At 43.9% G+C, this 21,020-nt stretch overlaps 1 protein-coding gene across 2 annotated transcripts in view; it reads left to right on the top strand.

Annotated features, from left to right (window-relative positions):
* Positions 1-3,916: 3,916 nt before the first annotated feature.
* Positions 3,917-21,020, top strand: part of Hcfc2 (host cell factor C2) — a 32,545-nt gene continuing 15,441 nt past the window's right edge. Inside the window, exons 1-9 of one of the 2 annotated variants that reach the window (XM_085683158.2) lie at positions 3,917-4,113; positions 5,486-5,634; positions 6,971-7,131; positions 9,767-9,975; positions 10,673-10,757; positions 12,476-12,582; positions 12,679-12,867; positions 16,186-16,353; positions 16,848-16,900. In XM_085683158.2, coding sequence (XP_085539284.1) covers positions 3,951-4,113; positions 5,486-5,634; positions 6,971-7,131; positions 9,767-9,975; positions 10,673-10,757; positions 12,476-12,582; positions 12,679-12,867; positions 16,186-16,353; positions 16,848-16,900 — 1,284 coding nt within the window. In that variant the 5' untranslated portion in view covers positions 3,917-3,950. The remainder of the gene's footprint in view (positions 4,114-5,485; positions 5,635-6,970; positions 7,132-9,766; positions 9,976-10,672; positions 10,758-12,475; positions 12,583-12,678; positions 12,868-16,185; positions 16,354-16,847; positions 16,901-21,020) is intronic. The other variant, XM_085683159.2, reaches the window with a different exon arrangement.

The raw sequence follows: 21,020 nt of genomic DNA on the forward strand, positions 1-21,020 counted from the left end.
TAAGACCTGCAGTGGGTCTACCAATGCCTTCATGAACAGTGGGGCAGAGGATGAAGCCCACCCCTCCCTGAGGAGCGGTGGGCAGCCAATGAAGGAAGGGAGGATTTCATAGTAGTCAATGAATCACTTGCACCGGGCCAAGCTGGTGGACTTGATGTTGTTGGTGTTGCTGTTGGTTTCTTTGCCCTTACCTCTCTTGTCTGGTCTCCAAGATCACACACAGGAGGTGGAATGATGTTAGGAGCTCAATCCCTCTTGCTTGGTGGAACTCAGTCGAGGGTTATCTCCCTGGCAGCTTGAGCTTCAAAGCTCTAGGCTCTCTCCTGCTACCTGCTGAGAGGGCAGCAATGGCTTCTGCACCCACGCCTTGGCCCTGGGTTCCCTGCTTCTCGTGTGCTGCAACTGGCTTTCTCCCTCGGTTCTTTAGTCTAAGCCTCTGCTCTGGTAACTAGGTGAGATCCCCCCATGCCTGGAGCTCAGCCTTGCTCTTCCTTCTCCATGTCCCGTGGCTGGAGCCTATGAGTTGGAAACAGACTTCTCAGCCGCTCTCTGTGTCCCTCATCTTGAAAATAGTGCTTGTACCTGCGAAGACTCTGTTCTTGAGCCCACCTGCTAGTAATCCCCAGATCATAAAGTCCTCAACTGGGACCTTACAGATTACACTCAGCAGTCTGCCACCCTTGGGCTCTAGTCTCTTGCTCTATAATGGCTCTTCAATGCCCTGGAGCTAAGGAATAGGATTAGAAACAGTGGTGATATAATAAAGATGATGGTAGGAATTATAATATGACTGATCGACAACTGTGTGCCGGGCAGTTGTCAGGGCAGCACATGTTCTTGTTCTCATGGCAACCGTTGGAAAGGGTAATAGATTGTCTGTGTTCTCTGCCCCTCCTCACTTGTTCCTCCGGCTTCTCCTCCACTGAAAGGGTTTTACACTAGGGCAGTAACAACCTCCTAAGGTGCAAATTCGACAGACAGTTCCTCCTCCTCCTGAACTCAGCATGGCTTCTGAAGGAAACGGAACACCAACGAACAGGGAGGTCAGAAGGGAACGTGGTGAGGGCTGATATTTAAGAGAAGCCACGGGTGAAGGAAGGTTCATAAAGGTGGAAGTGGTTTTCAAAGCCAAACCGATAGAGCAAGTCCCCAGCTCCCTTTCGCCGTCTGCTATAACCTTTTAAATACTGTCTTCCTGGGGGAGTTGTCACTAACCCTGCTTCTCTATCTTCTCTAAGCTTTCCTCCTAAACGGTGCCTACATTGGTGAACTGTTCGACTGACACCTTGGTTCCAGAATTCTATTCTCTAGAACTGTGAGGCAATTCAGACAGTTCTACTGTTTTGTTTGTTTGTTTGTTTCTCTGTGTAGCCCTGGCTGTCCTAGAACTCGCTCTATAGACCAGGCTGGCCTTGAACTCAGAACTCAGAGACCTGCCTGCCTCTGCCTCCCGAGTGCTAAGGTTAAAGGTGTGCATGTGCATCACCACCGCCTGTTTTTATTCTTTTTAAAAATTTTATTTTATGAGTAAGGGTGTTTGCCTGGTTTGTCTGTGAACCACAGGAATGCCAGTGCCTGTGGTGACCAGAAGAGGGCGTCAGATCCCTCGGAACAGAGGGCCCATATGGTTATGAGCAGCTATGTGGGTGCTGGGAATCAAACCCAGGTTCTACCTTTTATTTATTTGTTTTATTTTTGGAGACTGGGTTTCTCTGTATAGCCCTGGCGGTCCTGGAACTTGCTCTGTAGACTGGGATGGCCTCAAACTCACAGAGATCCAACTGTCTCTGCCTTCTGAGTGCTGTTCAACTATTTTAACCTACTTGGTTTGGGGTACTTTGATGTGGCAGGCTTGAGAAACAGGGTCTCTCCCAGTTAACACTGGGTTTGCAACTTTTAATCCCCCCTTAGTCTTTTTGTCAATGAATAAAAACAACAGCAACAACAAAGTATCATATAAACACTGAAGTCTGGGGGGTGGGGGAAATACAATTCCTTAAACATTTTGTGTTCGTGGAAAACTTACTTCTTTACCTTGTGGTGATATTTTGTTTTGTTTTTACTCTAACAAATAAAGCTTGCCTGGCTATCAGAGTGCAGAGCTAAGCGACTAGTTAGCCATAGATGTCAGGCAGTGGTGGTGCACACCTTTAATCCCAGCATTCAGGAGACAAAGGCAGACAGATCTCTGTGAGTTCGAGGCCACCCTGAGCTACACGAGATTGAAGCTGTCTAAAAGAGAAACAGAGTTCACACAAAACTGATCCCAGAATTTGGGATCATACAAAGCAGGACTGTAATGTGTAGAAACTAAAATGGCAGTAAGCTTTAATGAAAAGTGTAATTCTCTCCCTAAGTTAGGTAAGCTATTAATGTCCTGAGCACCTAGTACTTGTTAGTCTCAGTTCTAATTGGTCCCCCACAGGGTACAGTCTGTGGCTTTTCCTGTGTATTGTACAGGTGAGGCCTAGTCCCAGGATAGTTAGTCTGCAACCTGTCATGGCTGCACCAGTGTTAAGGGAGGCCGCTTCAGGTGGACGAGAACTAAGAGAGGCACACAGCTTTGCGGGAGGTGAGGGGGGTGTGTGAGGCAGCTGGATGAGAGAAACGGAACCCGGAACCCATAAGAGGTGAGGGAAAAGGTGTTCCCTCCTACAGTACCATCTTGATAAGTTGAGCTAGAGATTTCAATTGCTTTAAGTGTTTTACTCCTTACAGAGAAACCCCCGACTTGAAAATAATAAATAAATAAATAAATAAATAGGTGTTTTACTCTTTACTTTGTGATTTTCGTATTGAACTTGAACTGCAAGGCATTTGGGGAGGAAGGGCTGTAGATGCCCACTGTCAAAGGCCATAGGTTTAGTGGTTAAGGCTCGAAGCCATGAAAAGGGAAGCCTGTTGGAGTCCTGCCTCGGGTCCTTTTCTGTGTGTAACGGAGCAAGTTTCTGCAGCCATATTCCTCATTTCCCTCAACAACAACAGGGAAATACCTAGTTTCCTGAACACTCGGAAAGATCCTGAGCTACTACAGAGAAAGTAATTTAGGAAGGATAACCTGTCCGCGGTAAGCTACCAGCGCAGAGGTGACCTGCTGTGATAAGTCAATCTTGTCAGCCTGATATTATCTAGGTTTACCTGGGGGCCTAGCCTGTGGGCAGGCCTAGGTGGGATTATCTAGATTAGGTTAATTAGGGTGGGGGGGATAAACAACAGGGGCACTAATTCCCTAGGCTAAATAATGAGAAAGGCAGCTGGGTCCCAGCGTCAGGGGCTCTCCGCAGATGTAACGTGACCAGCCACCTCCTGCCAAGCCTCCTCGCTATGTTGGGCTTCTCCGTGGGTCAAAACGAATCCTTTTTCCTTCCACAGTTTCATTTTGGGGTCGAGGTATTTAATCACAGCAACAAGCCACCTGCTTCCGTTTGATAAATGGAGCCAGGTCACCTTTGGGGCTAACTGTTGCTATCTAGGTCTGACAGCTCCCAATCTGACCAGAGATCGGGCCCCGGGCCATTCGCCCCCGCAGCCTGTGAGGTGACAGTTTTGCCCCAGGCCCTCCCCGAGCCCCAGCACTTGGGACCTCCGTGACAGCCGTCCAGAGGGCGCGACACGCCCACGCGGAAGATGCTCAGAGTGGACTTGGAGGACAGGGCGGTCCCTCCTCCGCGGAGACCCCGCGGGAAAGTCACGGCAGAGGAGGGGCAGGCAGGGCCGGTGCACGGGAGGGGCTCCCCATCCCGGCGGCGCCCCGAGGGCCAGCCACGTAGCGGCTGGCTGGGGTGGGCGGGGCCCTGGGGTGGGCGGGGCCCTGGGGTGGGCGGGGCCCGCAGATCACGTGCCGGGCCTCCCGCGCGCACCGCTGGAGGCGGTGCCCGGCCTCCCCCGCCACGAGCCGTGGGGCCCGTGGCGCGCGGGGCATTGTGGGCCGAGGGGCGGGGGTTGGGAAGATGGCGGCTCCCAGCCTCCTCAACTGGAGGCGGGTTTCCTCCTTCACCGGGCCGGTGCCCCGCGCCCGGCACGGACACCGAGCCGTAGCCATCCGGGAGCTGATGATCATCTTCGGCGGGGGCAACGAGGGCATCGCGGACGAGCTGCACGTCTACAACACTGGTAGGCGGCGGCTCGGCGACCCCGCCTCGGAGACGGCGGCGGCGGCGGCGGCGGAGCTGGGGGAGGGGAGGCGCGGCGGACGCGGGGCTGACAGCTGTCACCGCTGGGGTCGCGGCTCCCTCGGCCGGCTGGGGCAGGCGGTCGGTGGGGAGAGCTCGGCCGACTGGCTGGATGGGCTGGGTGGGCGGCAGCCCGAGCTGGCAGCGTGCCGGAGGGCGGCTCGGTTTCTCGCCGGCCGACGTGGAGACACCCCGGCCCATCCGTGCCCGCGGACCCGAGTGAGACGGCGGGTTCCGCTGTGTGGGCTTCTCCCCTCATTTTCCCCGGGGCTGGTCACTTCGGGGGACCGAGATCCCGGCCACTGTCAAACACAGAAGCCACCCCGAGCCGGGCCTCGGCGATCTTTGCCTTCCCCGCTCTCCTTCGGGAGAGGATTGAGGGGCGGGGAGGTCTTCGGTCCTCTGTATCTGGCGGAAGCCGTTGAGACTTTCTCTAAACTGGCGGGGAAGGGATTTGCGGCTGATGGGTGTCTGTGCTCGGCTCGTCTGGACTGGTCCTCGCCAAAGAGGACGGTCTCAGCTGAGGCACCGCTACAGAGCGTGAAGTGTCGCTGGTTAGGGCGACAAGCCTTTACCACCATGCAGGGTAGAAATTTATCTTTCCCACTAGTAAGTAGTTTAGCAATCATCGGAAACTAGTAAGTAACTGTACCGAGTTTGGGGTCGATCTGGTTCCCAACTACACAACTTTTCTTTGATGAAACAACTTGATCGCAGTAGTCCTCTAAAGGCCAAATTCGGTAGGAGAAATTTTGTTACTTTTGGTCCTCTTTGCTACCTCCCCTAATACTCCAGCTTAAAAAGTTTACAAAGTATTTGATTTGGTATACTGTAAATACCATGGATTTAGAAGAAGTTATACCTGTTTAGACTCTTGCTTTGCTAGTTGTTCAGAATTGGTATTAAAGTTGCCAAGCCTTTCTAAATCTGAGGTTTTCCATGTCTATAATGGCGAGGGCACCTATCAGGATTTTTCTAGGCGTTGAATGATGCAAATCAGGGCTTTCAACAGAAACATTAGTGACATTTTGGCACAGGTGAGTTTTGGCCGTAAAGATCACCTCGTATGATATAAGATGCATGCTGACATCCTCAGGCCCAACTCACGACTTGGTAGCAGCCCCTTTTTCCCGAAAGTCGTGACAACTGAATATGACGTGGACATTGCAAAGTCAGTACCCTCTGGGGAGCAAAGGAATCCCCTTTGAAGGCTACTGGAATATAGGCTAGGGATAGGTATGTATGTATATATACACTGAGGGAATGTTAGCCATTGTTTCTTATAATTGACTTTAATATTTTTTGGCCACTAGTTACAAATCAGTGGTTCTTACCAGCTGTCAGAGGAGACATCCCTCCAGGCTGCGCGGCCCATGGATTTGTCTGTGACGGCACTAGAATACTAGTGTTTGGGGGCATGGTTGAATATGGAAGATACAGCAATGAGCTATATGAGCTACAAGTAAGTGTGTTTGACATTCATTATCTCAATCTGAAGTGCCTAATGAAATCGTCAGAAGTTTTAAAAAGAGATTACAAAATGTTTTATTAGCACGGGTACAGTAACAGATGCTCCACATTCTGTAGCTCCCAAGATGATGTTTCCACCTCTCTGTGTCTGGTGACATTTACAGCTTAAAGATACCTGACCTTTAGCAGTGCCTGTACTGCTGCACGCTCGGTTTCTGTGTGAGTGCGGTAGTCCGCTAGCCTACAACGCAGGCACCCTCGAACTGTTGGAACAGACTGCTGGGTCCTGCCTCTGGTGTTTGGAGCCAGTATTGTCCATGTGGGACCTGGGCATTTGCGTGTCTAACCCAGAGCATGCTTTGAAAATGCGTGCCTCAGTATGAGAGGAATGGCTTCCTTTAGTAGCAGTGACCCGCCCACACAGTCGTGCCGAGAGGTCACGGCTTCATATAGCCTTTCTAGATTTGATTTGCTTGTTAAACCGGAGCTTGTTCTTGGTGACTGTTCTTGATATGTTCCAAGGGCCCTGATTATGAGGGTGTCTGCCACTGGCAGATGTGATTTGGTTGTACGTATTTCCAAGCAAACCACCATTTCAAATAGAGAAGATTCTCATGGCAAAAAAATAAAAATAAATAAAAAAAATAAATTGGAGTTTGATTTGTTAAATGAACTTTGTTTTAACGTGATTTAATGAACTTTGATTTGCTATTAAAGGTTAAATATTTAGCATGCATAGATTACCTAATATATAAAGTTAGATTTCATGAATTACACCTTATCTTAATGTTCTATATGTAGATACTTATTTTTTCATGTGGAATAAATTAGAAGTGATGGTATTTATTATTATTGTAAACTTAGTGTATCATTATGGAAATGTGTGTGTATAGAAGATTCATTTGAATGTCCGTTCACTCACACACACAAACACACACTGCTCTGTGAAACAAATTTCACATAACCCAGGCTACCCTTAAACTCACTTAGTAGCCAAGGATAGCTTTCACCTCCTGATCCTCTTGCCTCATAAATTCTGGGGTTACCACAGCTAGCCTTCCCAGGATAAACCTGTTAATTTCAGAAGTTAGCCAGTTCTCTGGGCATAGTGTTGCATGCCTTTTTCCTAGCACTTGGAAGGCAGAGGCAGGCAGGTCTCTTGGAGTTTGAGGCCAGCCTAGAACTGTGTCGAAACTCACTGTGTGTAGAGGGTCTGTAGTGAGACCGAGTCTCAGCGTCAGCCACATGTTTGTCCTTCATCCCCAGAGGCGTTCACGGGTGGCTCACTGTTGATGGCCTGCTTTCATGTGGATGTCTTCTCTTGTTAGGCAAGTCGTTGGCTATGGAGAAAAGTGAAACCCCAGCCTCCTCCTTCTGGTTTGCCTCCTTGTCCTCGTCTGGGACATAGTTTCTCTTTATATGGTAACAAATGCTATTTGTTTGGTGGTCTGGCCAACGAGAGTGAAGATTCCAACAACAATGTCCCCAGGTATGCTCTTTGTAGACCAAGTGCTTGTTTGATGGTTTCGGTTAAAATATTCTACCTGTAGTTACTATAAGGCTTAAGCTTGTATTTTCATATTGAAAACTGGCAATAAACACATATTTATGTTTTGGTGTGTTTTTCAGTCCCTAGAGAATGTCTTCAAACTGTCTTTTCTAATCAGAAATCATCTTAAATTGATACTTGTGCAATTGCTTATGCCAGTATATTTATATGTCTTGAGTGTAATTTACATTGAATGGGTCATGCACAGCCACAATATAACGTGGTTATTTTAAAATGGGTTTTCACTGAAAACTTGGTGTGAAATATGGTTATAGAGTGAAAGCCATTGTTCTCATACCTCATGCAGTCTGTGAAGGTGTATTGCACGAGCAGGTACTGTTCTCCTTTTCCAGAGAATGAGTACTGTCTCTTTTCTTTTGTATGTTTCTATAGATGTCTTGCTTTTTATTTTTCTAATATTTATTTATTTATTTCAAAATAGGGTTTCCCTGTGTAGACCAGGCTGGCCTGGAACTCGGAGATCAACCTGCCTCTGTATCCCTGAGTGCTGGGATTAAAGACATGTGCTGCCACACCAGGCATAAGGGTTTGTTTGTGTGTTTAATTATATGTCTATGTGGGTGTTTGTGTGTTAGATATGTGCCTGTGGGTGTGGCTGTCCAGTGAGGCCAGAAGTGTCGGCTCTCCCTGGAACTGGTCTTCCAGGCCGTTGTGGGCCAGCTGAAGTGGGTGCTGGCACTGAACTCATGCTTCTTTGAAAGAGTAGGATGTGCTCTTAATCGCTGAGCCATTTCTTCAGTCCCTAAACTTTGAAAGTTTATGTTCTGAACTGTTTTGTTTTTTCTCTCTCATACTTGAGTAGAAAGTTAGTAGGAAATTGAATTAGTTGTTACAAAAGTCATTTTGGAATTGGGAGCTAGCTCAGAAGGTTAAGCTCTTGCCATGAAGTGTGAGGACCTTGGGTGTGGATCTCTAGAGCCCACATGTAGATGAAATGTGTGCAGTGGCCAGCTTGCACTCCCAGCTGACAGGAGGCAGAAACAGAAACATTCTGGGAAGACTAGACAAAACAAAGGCAAACTAGACCAACAAGTTCCAGGTTCAGGGACAGACTGCCTCCGTTATAAAAGGTGGAATGATTGAGACAACCGCCTTATGCCATCCCCTTGCTTACACGTGCACACACGTACGTGCACACATGCATCATACCACATGTACATGGATTTACAAAAAACCAAAAGTCATTTCATTAAAAAAAATTATCACAGATTAATGACAGACTTTTTAAGAAAAAAAGCTGTTTAGGACAAGTTCAATGGTGGTTTCTAAATTAAAGACCCTGTCTAGACATTGCTGTGATTTTATAGTGTGCTGGGAGTTGCAAAGCAGTGCTTATTCCAGATAGCAGTATCTTCAGGGTGTTCGCTGAAATGCTGCCCATAAGAAGCGTTGGCTATCTAGTGCTGTGTAGTAGACTAATGATGCAAAGTTACTGTAAGTAAGGAACTCAAACGGCACAAAGTCATGGCTGAGCTCTTCAGTGGGACAGCTTGAGTGGTTCTCCCCACATCTGGGAGTCAGCTGGGCTGTCACCTCGTATGCCTGTGGATGGCTCTTCTGAGACAGGATCTCCTATGGCCCTAGCAGACTGTGGACTAAGTAGCCAAGACTAACTGAGCTTCTGATCATCCTGCTCTACTGAGCGCTGAGATTATAGGGATGTGCCGCCATGTTTGGTATATATGTTGCGTAAGGCTGAAACTTGGGCTTCCTACGTGCTGGGTAGGCATTCTACCAACTGAGCTGCATACTCAGACCGCGAAGTGGCCTCTCAGTGTGTGGTTGAGAGTTTCACAAGTAGTATTATAGTAAGAATATAATATATATGTGTATGTGTGTGTGTGTGTGTGTGTGTGTGTGTGTGTGTATATGAATATGGCCTTTCACAAGCCAGCCGTGGCACCTTGTTCAGAGCCATCACAGACCAGGCTAAAATAAAGGGGAGAGGAACCTCGTCTCCTGACAGACTGTGTTCTAAGACTGTCACTGTTGTATTGACAGATGTTTTCCAGATGTTTTCTGTCTTCACCCTGGGACAGAATAGAGGGATAAATTTGCATGGAATGAGTGTCCGGAAGTTTTGCTTGCTTTAGTGCCTTTCTGTACTGTGTGAATTTTTTACAATAAGCATATGATAGACATTTTTTTCTTTTTGAAAACGTTTGTGTGTGTGTGTCTTCTGTGTGTGTCTGTATGGGTTTATTGCACAGTGTGCATGCAGATGCCTACAGAGGACAGAAGAGGGCATTAGGTCCTCTGCCACTGGACTTCCAGTTGCTTGTAGCCACCAGCTGTCAGCACTAAGAGCCCAGCTCTAGTCCTCTGCCAGAGTAGTAACTCTTTTGGCTGCTAAGCCATCTCTCAGACCCCCTTTTCTTTTTTCTTTCTTCTTTTTTGACATAGAATGTTTGGTTCATACTGACCTCAAACTCTTGGGTGCTGAGATTACAGACACACGCCACTGTGTGGCTAATATATATTTATGAATTGAAATAAAAAACAAATAAAGCACACATATCATCTGAACATTTTCATCTCTTTTGTGCTATCCTAGGTATTTAAATGATTTCTATGAGTTGGAACTACAGCATGGTTCTGGTGTCGTGGGCTGGAGCATTCCAGCCACGAAAGGCATTGTACCATCTCCAAGAGAATCCCACACTGCTATTATATATTGTAAAAAAGACTCCGGGAGTCCTAAGATGTATGTATTTGGTGGAATGTGTGGTGCTCGCCTGGATGACCTATGGCAGCTTGATTTAGGTAATCTTAATTTGATTCAGGAATTTCTTATGATTGGTAAAGAAAAAACTTAAATGTATTTTTTTGTAAATATTTATTATAGTCAGAATTTACAGTCTCAGGAACAACTGAGACACAATCAGTCACCTAGAACAATTGAATGTTCAATTTATGGTAGTAAATTTCCTGTGTTTCCTTTAGGACCACCATAGATCCTGATTGTCTAGAATGGTCCACATACATGCTTATGGTCCTCTGTAATTGTTAGTGGGACCGTCTTTCACCAGAGTTATCTGGTTGGGTTACTAATTTCTATGGTTGTCCTCGCTGTCTATGGGAAGTGTGACTTTCACAGACTTGCTAACCAGTGGGAGACCTGAGGGCAGCTTTCTGAAAGTGAATAATTGAAAATGTGCTTCTCATTTTTGACTGTCTTATAAATTTATTTAAAATGGTTAAATCAAAACTATTATTTGTCATTTAAAATTAGTGACATTTTAAGCACAGCTCTTTAGCAGAAATGTTAAAATCAAATGCAAATAGATTTCTGATTGGATGTGTTTGTGTCCTGGGAATGTTAAAGATGAAATTCAGATAACTGATTTGAAACGTTTTTGCTTTTTTTTGATAAGTAATTTTGTTTTATTTTTAAGTGTGTAAATTGAGGTGATTTGCTATTATTAGATCAAGTTCCTGATTTTCTTATTTTTATTTCTAGAAACTATGTCATGGTCAAAACCAGAAACTAAGGGGACAGTGCCACTTCCACGGAGCCTTCATACAGCCAGTGTTATAGGAAACAAGTATGGCTTCCTTCTTGTTTGCCTTGGCTTTATTTTTACCAGCTTGAAAGACTGAAGTAAAGATGATCCTTCCTTAGAAATAGATTAGCAGACTTAATACCGTGTTGTGCTGATCACAGCTAAAGTAATTTGTCCGTGGGAACTGGAACACCTGTACCCCGGCTTCTTTCAGTACTGTCTGGGTTACCTGTTTAGCTTCCTCTCCGTGCCTTTCCTGGTATGGTACGACCTAAGTGTCAGCTGGTGTTGCCAAGCTGCTTTGTCCTCTCTGGTTAGATTCCCAGCATCTGCACGGGGCTCACATTCATCAGTAATTCTAGTCCCAGGGAATCGGAGACACCAGGTAGACATACGATACATATGCACATATGCAGACAAAGCACCCACAGACATGAAATAAAATGTTTTCTAAAAAATTTAAGAAGAGCTGTTTACTGCTCTTAATTGGTAGTGTGGGCCTGGGAGAGCAGGGCCTGAAAGTCTCATACAACAGCCAACTTTGTTTAGAGCATTGGACAGTTTACACTCTGGGTTAAGAAGAGTCACATGAGTAAGGTGTTCAGTCAAAGGGACACATGTGGCAAAACCATGTTTTTCCATAGAGGCATATGAATAGCAAGAGCTGGAACTAAACTCCTGTCTGCTACACCTGGGAGGAGCATGAAAGCACACTCCAAGAACAATTCTCTATTTTGATAAAACTGAAGCCACCTGACTCTTGTTTTCATGGAGTTTTTCCACAAGCACTCAGAATTCTCACACTGCTCCATTCTCGGACAGTGTTCTGACAAGGGCTCTAAACTGCCGGGGAAGTTTAAGGTGGTCTGTTGTCTGTTTTAACAGCTGGAGCTGGAGCTGGAGCTGGAGCTGGAGCTGTGCCTTTAAACACCTCTCAGTGTCCTACTAACACGCAGAACTGCATCACCAAACCTTTTTTCCTTTGAAGACCAAGTCTCACTAACTTGCCCAGGCAGACCTCAGAGTTGTGATCTTTCTGCTTCAGCCTCCCTGGGAAGCTGGACTTGTAAGCCTGCACCAGCATGCTTGCTCCAGCATCCCTTTACCGTAGCCTCCCACACTGCTGGGACTACAGACGTTCATAGCCAGGGCAGGCTTAAAGTTGTTATGTTTAAGTTAAGTGAAATTTCATCTTTTTTGATCACTATCTTAGTTACTTTTCTGTTGATGTATTGAAAATACCCTAACAAAAGCAATTTAGGAAGGAAGGGCTAATTGGGCTTGCAGTTGCAGGTGAAAGCCCAGCATTTGGGAACCTCCGTGCATGTGCAGTCAAAAAGCAGAGATGAATGGGTGCCCGCGCTCTTACTAAGCATATTATATAGTTGAGACATTGTTCACTTACACTTCCTCGACAGAGTGTAGTTTTGATTCAGTTCTGCTTTATAGAGTTGTTAGGTTTATTGTTGTTGAGACAGGCTCTTGTTCCCTTCCCCAGTGTGGCCTTACACTCAGGGCTCCGAGCATCCTCCTCTTTCCTAGTTTCCAAGTCCTGCGGCTTCAGATGTGTGCCACCCTTACTTACCATGGTAAACTCTTTTATGAAAGACCGTTTTGTTCATTTTGTCTGTATAATATTCCCTTTACAGTGTGGTAGGTGAGGAGTTCTAGCCGACAAATAAGCTCATTCTTGTATTTCCTATCCAGAAAGTAAAATTGATGCACTGATTTTAAGTCCTTGGTTCTCTTCTGTCACACAGGATGTACATATTTGGTGGATGGGTTCCCCACAAGGGGGAGAATCCTGAGAATTCACCTAATGATTGCGAGTGGAGATGTACCAGCTCATTTTCTTACCTGAATCTAGGTGAGTCTTGAGAATTTCTCGTTGACGTAATAAAGTAAGTTTGCTGTTTGTTGCTTAAGAGCAATAACTGAGTCATGGAAATTTCTTTCTTTTTAGATACAGTAGAGTGGACCACTCTAGTGTCAGATTCTCAGGAAGATAAAAAAAATTCAAGGCCAAGACCACGAGCTGGACACTGTGCTGTGGCTGTCGGCACCCGGCTGTACTTCTGGAGTGGAAGAGACGGCTACAAAAAGGCCCTCAATAGTCAAGTATGCTGCAAGGACCTCTGGTATCTTGATACTGGTAGGTAAGAGTGCGCAGTGAAGTTCTTCATGTAATACTCAGCATCTGCCTTTAAAGACTTAAAGGAATCCTTACAATTAGAAATCACTGGGAGGAATATGTAACTCTCCCCACTTGGAAGGAGGATTTTCCTTCCTCTCGAGTGTCGGATGAATTTAAAGGTTCCTTTCCAAGGCGCGGAAGGGGAAAACTGTTCTCATCCTAACAAGTGATCAAGATTGTTATCAGTAGTGCTAAGTTCTATTCATATCATTTACACCCTAATAAAAATGTGCTGAGAGCTGGAAAGTGGTGATGACACCTTTAATCCCAGTACTCGGGAGGCAGAGGCAGATGAATCTCTGAGTTTGAGGCCAGCCTGGTCTACAAGAGCTAGTTCCAGGACAGCCAGGGTTACAGAGAAAAGCCCTGTATCTAACCTTCTCCCCTCCCCCCAAAAATATGGTAAGAAACACTCCACCCCATGGTACTTTCCTACAAATCTGTAACTCCAGTATAATGGTGCAGAAGTACCAGACAGCCTCAGGTTAAAGGACATTTTAGATCATTTGCTAATAGTTGCGTCAGAAGTTTTAAAGTGGGGACCTGCAGTATGTCTCACCAGGTTCTGATGCTTGCTGTCCAGTCTGACAGCGTGAACATTTAAATGCCATATTCTGAAGGTCTCTGCAAGATTTGAAGAATACCTAACTAACTGAAATATGTCTCTATATATCTAGAAAACATGACTAACATGACTACAATTTTGAGTATTATAAATGACTATCTATTGACCTATATTTTTTTAATTATACATTTTTAAATGAACTACACAAACACAATACCTTAATCAAGATCAGAAATACATATAACAAAATTGACCTTAAATTTGTATCAATAAACCAAGATCCATACCAATGTAAATTATTCATATCTATATCATATCCCCCTTTAAATGTAAAAGAACATTTATAGACAATATTTGGGAATATGGGCATAATTAAATCACTGCTTGGCCCAGTAGCTTTAGTTTCTTATTGGCTAAGTTTTACATCTTAATTTAACCCATTTCTGTTAATTTGTTTATCGCCATGTGGCAGTGGCTTACCGGGTAAAATTCCCAGCATCTGTCTCTGGCGGATCTATGGCATCTCTCTGACTCTGCTTTCTTCCTCCCAGAATTTAGTTATGTCTTCTCCACCTTCTTCACCTACCTAAGTTTTGCCCTATCAGGCCAAGGCAGTTTCTTTATTCATTAACCAATACAAGCAACACACAGAAGGGACTCCCACATCAAGGACAGGCTCCAAAGCTACAGAGAAACCCTGTCTCAAAAAAAAAAAAAAAGAAAAGAAAGAAAAAAAAAGAAAGAAGAGTACTGATGCCTGTGCCTTGAATTATCTTCCTTATATTTTCTAGGTTTCCGTTTTGAATCTTTTTTTAACATGAGCTTTTCCCTCCCCCCTGCCTCTAGAAGCATTTGGAATTTGTTTCCCTGTTGCTGAAATTTTAAATTTTTATGATGCCGGTGGTTTGTTTCTGTTCATTTAGACAGAGTCTCCTAAACTAGCCTATGAGGCCTCAAGTGCACAGCCCTCCTGCCTTAGGTATGCACCACCATCCGCTCCTTGCTTGCTTGCTTGTCTTTTTCTTTTTAAAGGAAATTTTGTTTCGAATTTTAAAAATTATTTGTAGGAATGTGTGTCTGAATTTTAGTGTGTGCCGGAGGCATGGGAGCTGCAAATGGTTGCGACCCCCCTGGCCCGTGTGCTGGGATGGAAGCTCGGGTTCTCCGGGGAAACACTGGTGCTGCAGCCATCTCTTCAGCCCCAGTACCTGGTCTTCATCACTGTGATGAGAACTCAGTGGGCCCTTTCAGTCTGGAAACTCATGGTCTTTAGTGTGTTAGAAATTTATTTCAGGATTTACGTTTTTAAAATTCCCTCCATGTCCTCCGCTTTAATATCTGGTCTACTTCCTGGACTTTCCCAAATGTTTGCTTTAATTCAGCTATGAGCTGCCATCCTTTGAGGGATATAAACTGCTTGGGTTGCTGAAGGGGTGGTGGGGGACTTTACATGAGAATTGTTGAAGGAACAGGCCTCACTGTCTCCTAACTCACTTTGAAGCATGGAGGTAATCCTAGGCAAAATACACTAACAAAGAGTACTGCTGTGTTTCCACAAAACCAGTTTAGGGAATAGGCGTGGACTGGCACTGGCATCTTGGCGGTGTGTTGTTATCATCAGTAAAAAGATACATTTGAGGTTGAAGAGATGGCTCAGCATATAAGAGCACAGGCTACTCTTCCAGAGGACCAGAGTTAATTCCCAGCATCCACATGGTGCCTCACAACCATCTGTAACTCCAGTTCCAGAGGATCTGACACTTTCTCCTGGTCTCTGTGTGCCAGGCATGCATACGACACACAGATACACATGAAGGCAAGACACCTATATACATAAAGTAATAATTAAAATATTTTAAAGAGATATTTAAAAATGACTTGTTCTGGACAGCTGAGAAATCCCAAAGATGAATTTTCTTAACTGTCCAAAGTGAGGGACATACTTCCTCTCATTTGTGAAGCTTGCTGATATCCTTCGAATACACGGATGACTGGACCAGCAATATTGTCATCAAATACAAACTCAGATACTTTTGTTTTTGTTTTTCGAGGCAGGGTTTCTCTGTGTAGCCCTGGCTGGCCTGGAACTCTCTCTGTAGCCCAGACTGACCTCAAACTCAGATTCACCTGCCTCTGCCTCTCAAATGCTGAGTTTAAAGGCGTGTGCCACCACCACCTGGATATAATTTAAATCTTAGAAGATCTGTTACTTGTGGAAATATTAGCAATATTTTTTATGTTACTGGTATTTTGTACCAAGGTTATGTGTTTTGGGTAGTACTAATTTTGTTAAAGGGTACTAAAACTTCGTATTGTTCCAAAATATATCCAAGTCATCTTTGCTAACAGCAGTATTTCTAGCATGTATGCTGTTGGTTAAAAATCAGTTCTTTAAGTTAAAAAATTAAAATTCATGAAGGTAAAACACAAAGCAATAATTGTATAATACCCAGTCTCACTCCTCAGCCTTTTAGACATGATTAGGCGTGTTCAGGGGAGATCTTCAGCCTTCTGATTCTAATGACACAAATAGTTTGGTATTGGGTTGTTTTATTTGTAGAAGAACTTGAATTTTGGTTTGACTGTCTTTAAGTATCTTCAGCAGACAGGTGTGGTGTTTACTCCTGGTGTTTTCAAGCTCTTGTCCACCAAAATTGTTGGCCGACTGGTTGTGATTGAAACTAAAGGCTCTATATAATGTTTTTCCTTAGAGAAACCGCCAGCACCATCCCAAGTCCAGCTGATCAAAGCTACTACCAACTCTTTCCACGTCAAGTGGGACGAAGTGCCGACGGTCGAGGGCTATCTCCTGCAGTTGAATACTGACTTGCTGTACCACGCTGCATCAGCCGATTCTTCAGCAGCACCAAATACACTAGGTAAAATAAGTGTCGTGCTTAAAGAATGCATGTCTGCTCGTGTGCTTTCTAAAAACATACTGCGAAAGTCCCATGATGATGCTCGGTTCAGGAAACTGCATGAGTTTTAAGATGCCTTGGTACATGGCTGGCAAAGCAGCTTCCCTGAGCATGCGCTCTGAAGCCTGGCGGCTGTCTCACTCTGTGTCGTAGCGGAACTCAGAAAGGTGCAGTGTGCTTTCCTGCAGTTCATTCTGTGGACTTGACAATCACATGTTTTCAGTTAGCTTCAGAAATACTTCACTGGTTTTCAGAAGTGTTTTTAACTGAACAGGCCTCTGGAAAGCAACAGAATTTGTTAGTCTTCAGCAGCTATTAAGTAACTATTAAGAAAGCAGATACACTTGGATAAAGATGGTATTTTAATCTTTAATATGTAAATTTAAAACTATTGACAACATAGTTTATGGATGCCAATGAAGAGCATCTCAGTGTGCACTTTCTCATTCCTACAGGAGGCAGGATGGACCCTCAGAGACAAGGCAGTAATAGCATCCTTCATAACAGTGTAAGTGGAAGCTCCTGTGCTGACCGTGAACACTGCTGGGCCGGCAGTTACTCTGAATAAGGGTCATTACTCCTTGCTTTATTTGAGAATCGGCTCTGAACTGTCCAGGTAGCCTGGTTTTCACAGGCCTGGGGATGAGGCTCAGTGTTAGAGTGCTTGGTGGCAAACACAAGACCCTGGATTTTGTCTCTAGCACCACAAAAATAAAAGGAGAAAAGATGTTCTATGATAAAAGCCTGAATTGAAATCCGTGCTGAAGAGAAGCCTAGTTTCATTGCCTATAGCATTGGATGCTGTTCTATTTGGATTGATGCTTATGAGCCAGGCATGGTGGTGTGTATCTGCAATCCCAGTGCTTGAGAGGTGGAGCCAGAAGGTCAAGGCCAGCCTCAGCTATACTGTTGAGTTGAGCTAGCCTCAACTACACAAAACCCTGTCTCACCCAAAAAAGTATTTTATGTTTACATTGTGATATTCTTAGATATCATTTATTCTGAATCTATAAAATATAATTTAAGTATATTTACATATTTCATTTACCAAAGACTATCAGTAGCTAAACTGAGCAACCTGTGTAAATTTACTTGTTCTTTATGAGGTGGTCATGGTAAGTATTTGTGAACGTTAATGGCTCAACTTATTAAAATTCATTATTTTCATCTGGGAAACTGCTGTTGATATCAGTGGATCCTTTCCATGGGATGAGGTATGGTCCTGCTTTGAGCATGACTGAGGACCAAGAATGTGAGAAAATATTGTGGTTATCTAGGAAGGAGATATTACAAATTGTGCTCATAATTTTTGAGTAGCCTATTTTAGAAAATAAACTACATTTACATTATAACATACATGTGCCATGAGTATTATATGTGATATGTGTGTATATACATCATAAGCTGAATGGTATTGCATGGCTTGTGATAAGACAATGGGTGACTGCCTTGCCCCTCCCTGTTCTTGGATCGTGCTAAAAACAACTCCTTTAAACAATTCTTTCTTTCAGTATCTAACTATGCACTCTTGAATGAAATCCTAGCTCGGTGTAGTAGCCTGCCTGTAATCCCAGCATTCAGGAAGCAGAGGCAGATCTCTGTGAGTTTGAGGCCAGCCTGATCTACAGAGTGAGTTCCAGGACAGCCAGAGCTACATAGTGAGACTCAAATACAAAAGAGCACCAACAATAAATAAAATCCTTGTTTTGCTATGCCTTTACTTTCTCGCTTTTGATCACTTATCTTCAATAAAAAGATAAGGAAGCTGGGAGTGGTGGTAAGTGCCTGAAATCTCAGTACTAGGAAGCAGGGACAGAAGGATTCTTGCCGGCTAGCCAGCTAAGCCTCCTTGGAAGGTTCTAGGCCAGTGGGGGACTCTTGTCTCAAAAAACAAGCTGATAGCATTCCCAAAGAACTGCAGCTGAGGTGTCCTCTGGCTTCCACACATATGTGCTGATACGTTCACACACATGGACACATATACAGAAAAGATAATGGAAGGTGAAGATTTGATGACATCCCTCTCCACGTTTTCCACTCCTCTCCAGCCTTGAAATATTTTTAGTGGAGTTGCGTTTGATGTTTGTCTCACATTGATGACATACCCATAGATGAGCCGTGCAGTGTACTTGATGCTTGTGTTATGATGATGACGTACCCATAGATGAGCCACACTGTGTACTTGATGTCCATGTTAGGATGATGACGTACCCATAGATGAGCCAACTAGTTAACTTGATGTTTGTTACGATGATGATGTATCTGTAGATGAGCCACGTAGTGTACTTGATGTCTGTGTTACGACGATGACGTATCTGTAGATGAGCCATGCAGTACCCATTAGTGTTGTCCATCACATACAACTCTGCTGTTAGCTGCCTCCCTTTTTAGTTTACTTTTTTCCTTAACTGTAATTAATTCATAATCAAATTCCACTATCTAAAGCAATTTGTTTTCTTCCTTTTCCGTTTCTTTTCTTTTCTTTTTTTTTGGTCTCCTGAAGCCCTTCTTCATTCTCTAGTCCAGGGCCTCTTAAACTTTTTCAAATCACAATCCTTTTCTTTTTGCCCAAGAAAATTTTGCACAATTCAATATAGAGGTATATAAAATAATTACACAAATAAATTATTTACTAATAATAATTCATAGAGAAGTGTATTGTGTGTGTATAACCACATAGAAGGCCGAGGTCAGCACAAGGTGTCCTCCTCAATCGCTCTGCACTATATATTTAAGATGGCATCCACCTAACCTAGGTGTTGTAAATCCAGCTGGATTGGCTGGCCAGCAAGCCCAGGCTTCCTTCTATCCCCCTGCTTAGCACTGGGGTTACAGGCATGCACCACCGCAATGCAGCTTTTCTCCCGGATTTTTATTTGGGTCCTGGGTCCTCTATTTGTGCTGAAAGTGTTTTATCAACTGAGTCACCTCCCTGGCCTAAGAAATTACTGTAAAGTAATGATATTGTTTATATGCAGTTTTACTGTTACTAAAGATAAAGCAAGTTTGCATACTGATTAGGTGGTTGTGCTTTGTTAGCTGGAGGATTTAGAACATCTTCAGTGTTTTTGAAAACTGATGAATATTTTGATTTTATTATTATAAGTGCTGAGAATGGCTCTTCACACAGATAATGTAGACAAAATGGCAGAAGTATGTTTAGGTCCATTGTATACATTGTAGAAATTCCTTGTGAGCTAAAATTCAACAACAATTTGAAAAGAAATCAAATATCAAGAGGACAGCAAGATGGCTCAGGGAGTATAAAAATACACACACACACATACAAACACACACTCACACAAACACACACACATACAAACACACACACTCACAAACAAAACAACAGCAGCACTGGAGTATTTAAAGAAAGGCAGGTCATTTTTATGGTTTCATGGCTAAATAATTGATGATGATGTCACTGATAACCTGGACTGCTGTAAAGTTTAATGTGTTCATTATAGTGTATTTAGGAAGGCAAGTTAATGTCACTAATACAGTCCCTGTGTCTCCCTTCCTCCCTCCTCCCCTTTCTCTTTCCTCTCCTCTTCCCTGGACCCCATCTTCTCTGCCCCAGCTTCCCATGTAGCCAGAATTACAATCCCAGACCACCAGGTTCAACATTAGGAAGGTTTCTGATCAAATGTTTAATAGTAAATAATACTGGCGTGCAGTATTGTTGAATCTTCATATGTAAAACTCAGTCATACAGAATAATTCATTTGCCGAAATTTTTCTTCTAAGAATCATGAGATCTTTCAGCTATGTGTCTAAAATCTTTTTAAAGAATTGAATAGGGGTTGCTAACAAAATGGTTCAGTGAGTCAAGAACTTGCTGTGCATGTCTGACCACCAGAGTTCAATCCCTGGGACCTACATAGCATAGAACACTGACTCCATCAAGCTGTCCTCTGACCACACATGTTTATCATGGCACATGTGCACCCTCACACATTATACACACCATCAATTAGCAAATCATTAATACAGAGTGATGGAGGTGCACACCTTTAATCCCAGCACTCAGAAGGCAGAAGTGAGTTGAGTCAGCCTGGTCTACAGAGTGAATTCCAGGACAGCCAGGACTGTTACACAGAGAAACCCTGTCTCGAAAAACAAAAGATTGTTAATAAAAATGCTAAACTGAGTGATGTTCATGACCTCACCTGTGCTACATAAATATTTGCTTGTAATACTAGCCTCCATTTGAAAATGGTAAACTAAAAATATAATCTTTAGAACAAGGAGATTAAGTAAAAAAAAAATCTTAAAACTACTAGGTAAAAGAATGATCATAAAAATTAGGGATGTGGGCCGGGAGGTGGTAGCACACAACTTTAATCCCAGCACTCGGGAGGCACAGCACAGGCAGGCCTGGTCCACAAGAGCGAGTTCCAGGACAGGCTCCAAAGCTACAGAGAAACCCTGTCTTGAAAAAGAAATTAGGGATATATTTATATATATATTAAATATTTTGCATTTTGGTAAGTTTTTATTTCTGTTGTTGTTTTGAGAATCTTATTTCCTATCTTAGGCTAGCCTATATCACTGGAGCCTTTGCCCCATCTCTCAAATTACCTGGGATTACAGGTGTGTACCACCACTCCCTGTTGGTGAATTTACTTCTC

This window comes from Myodes glareolus, chromosome 26, assembly GCF_982192425.1.
Source record: "Myodes glareolus chromosome 26, mMyoGla1.1, whole genome shotgun sequence".
Taxonomy (NCBI): Eukaryota; Metazoa; Chordata; class Mammalia; order Rodentia; family Cricetidae; genus Myodes; species Myodes glareolus.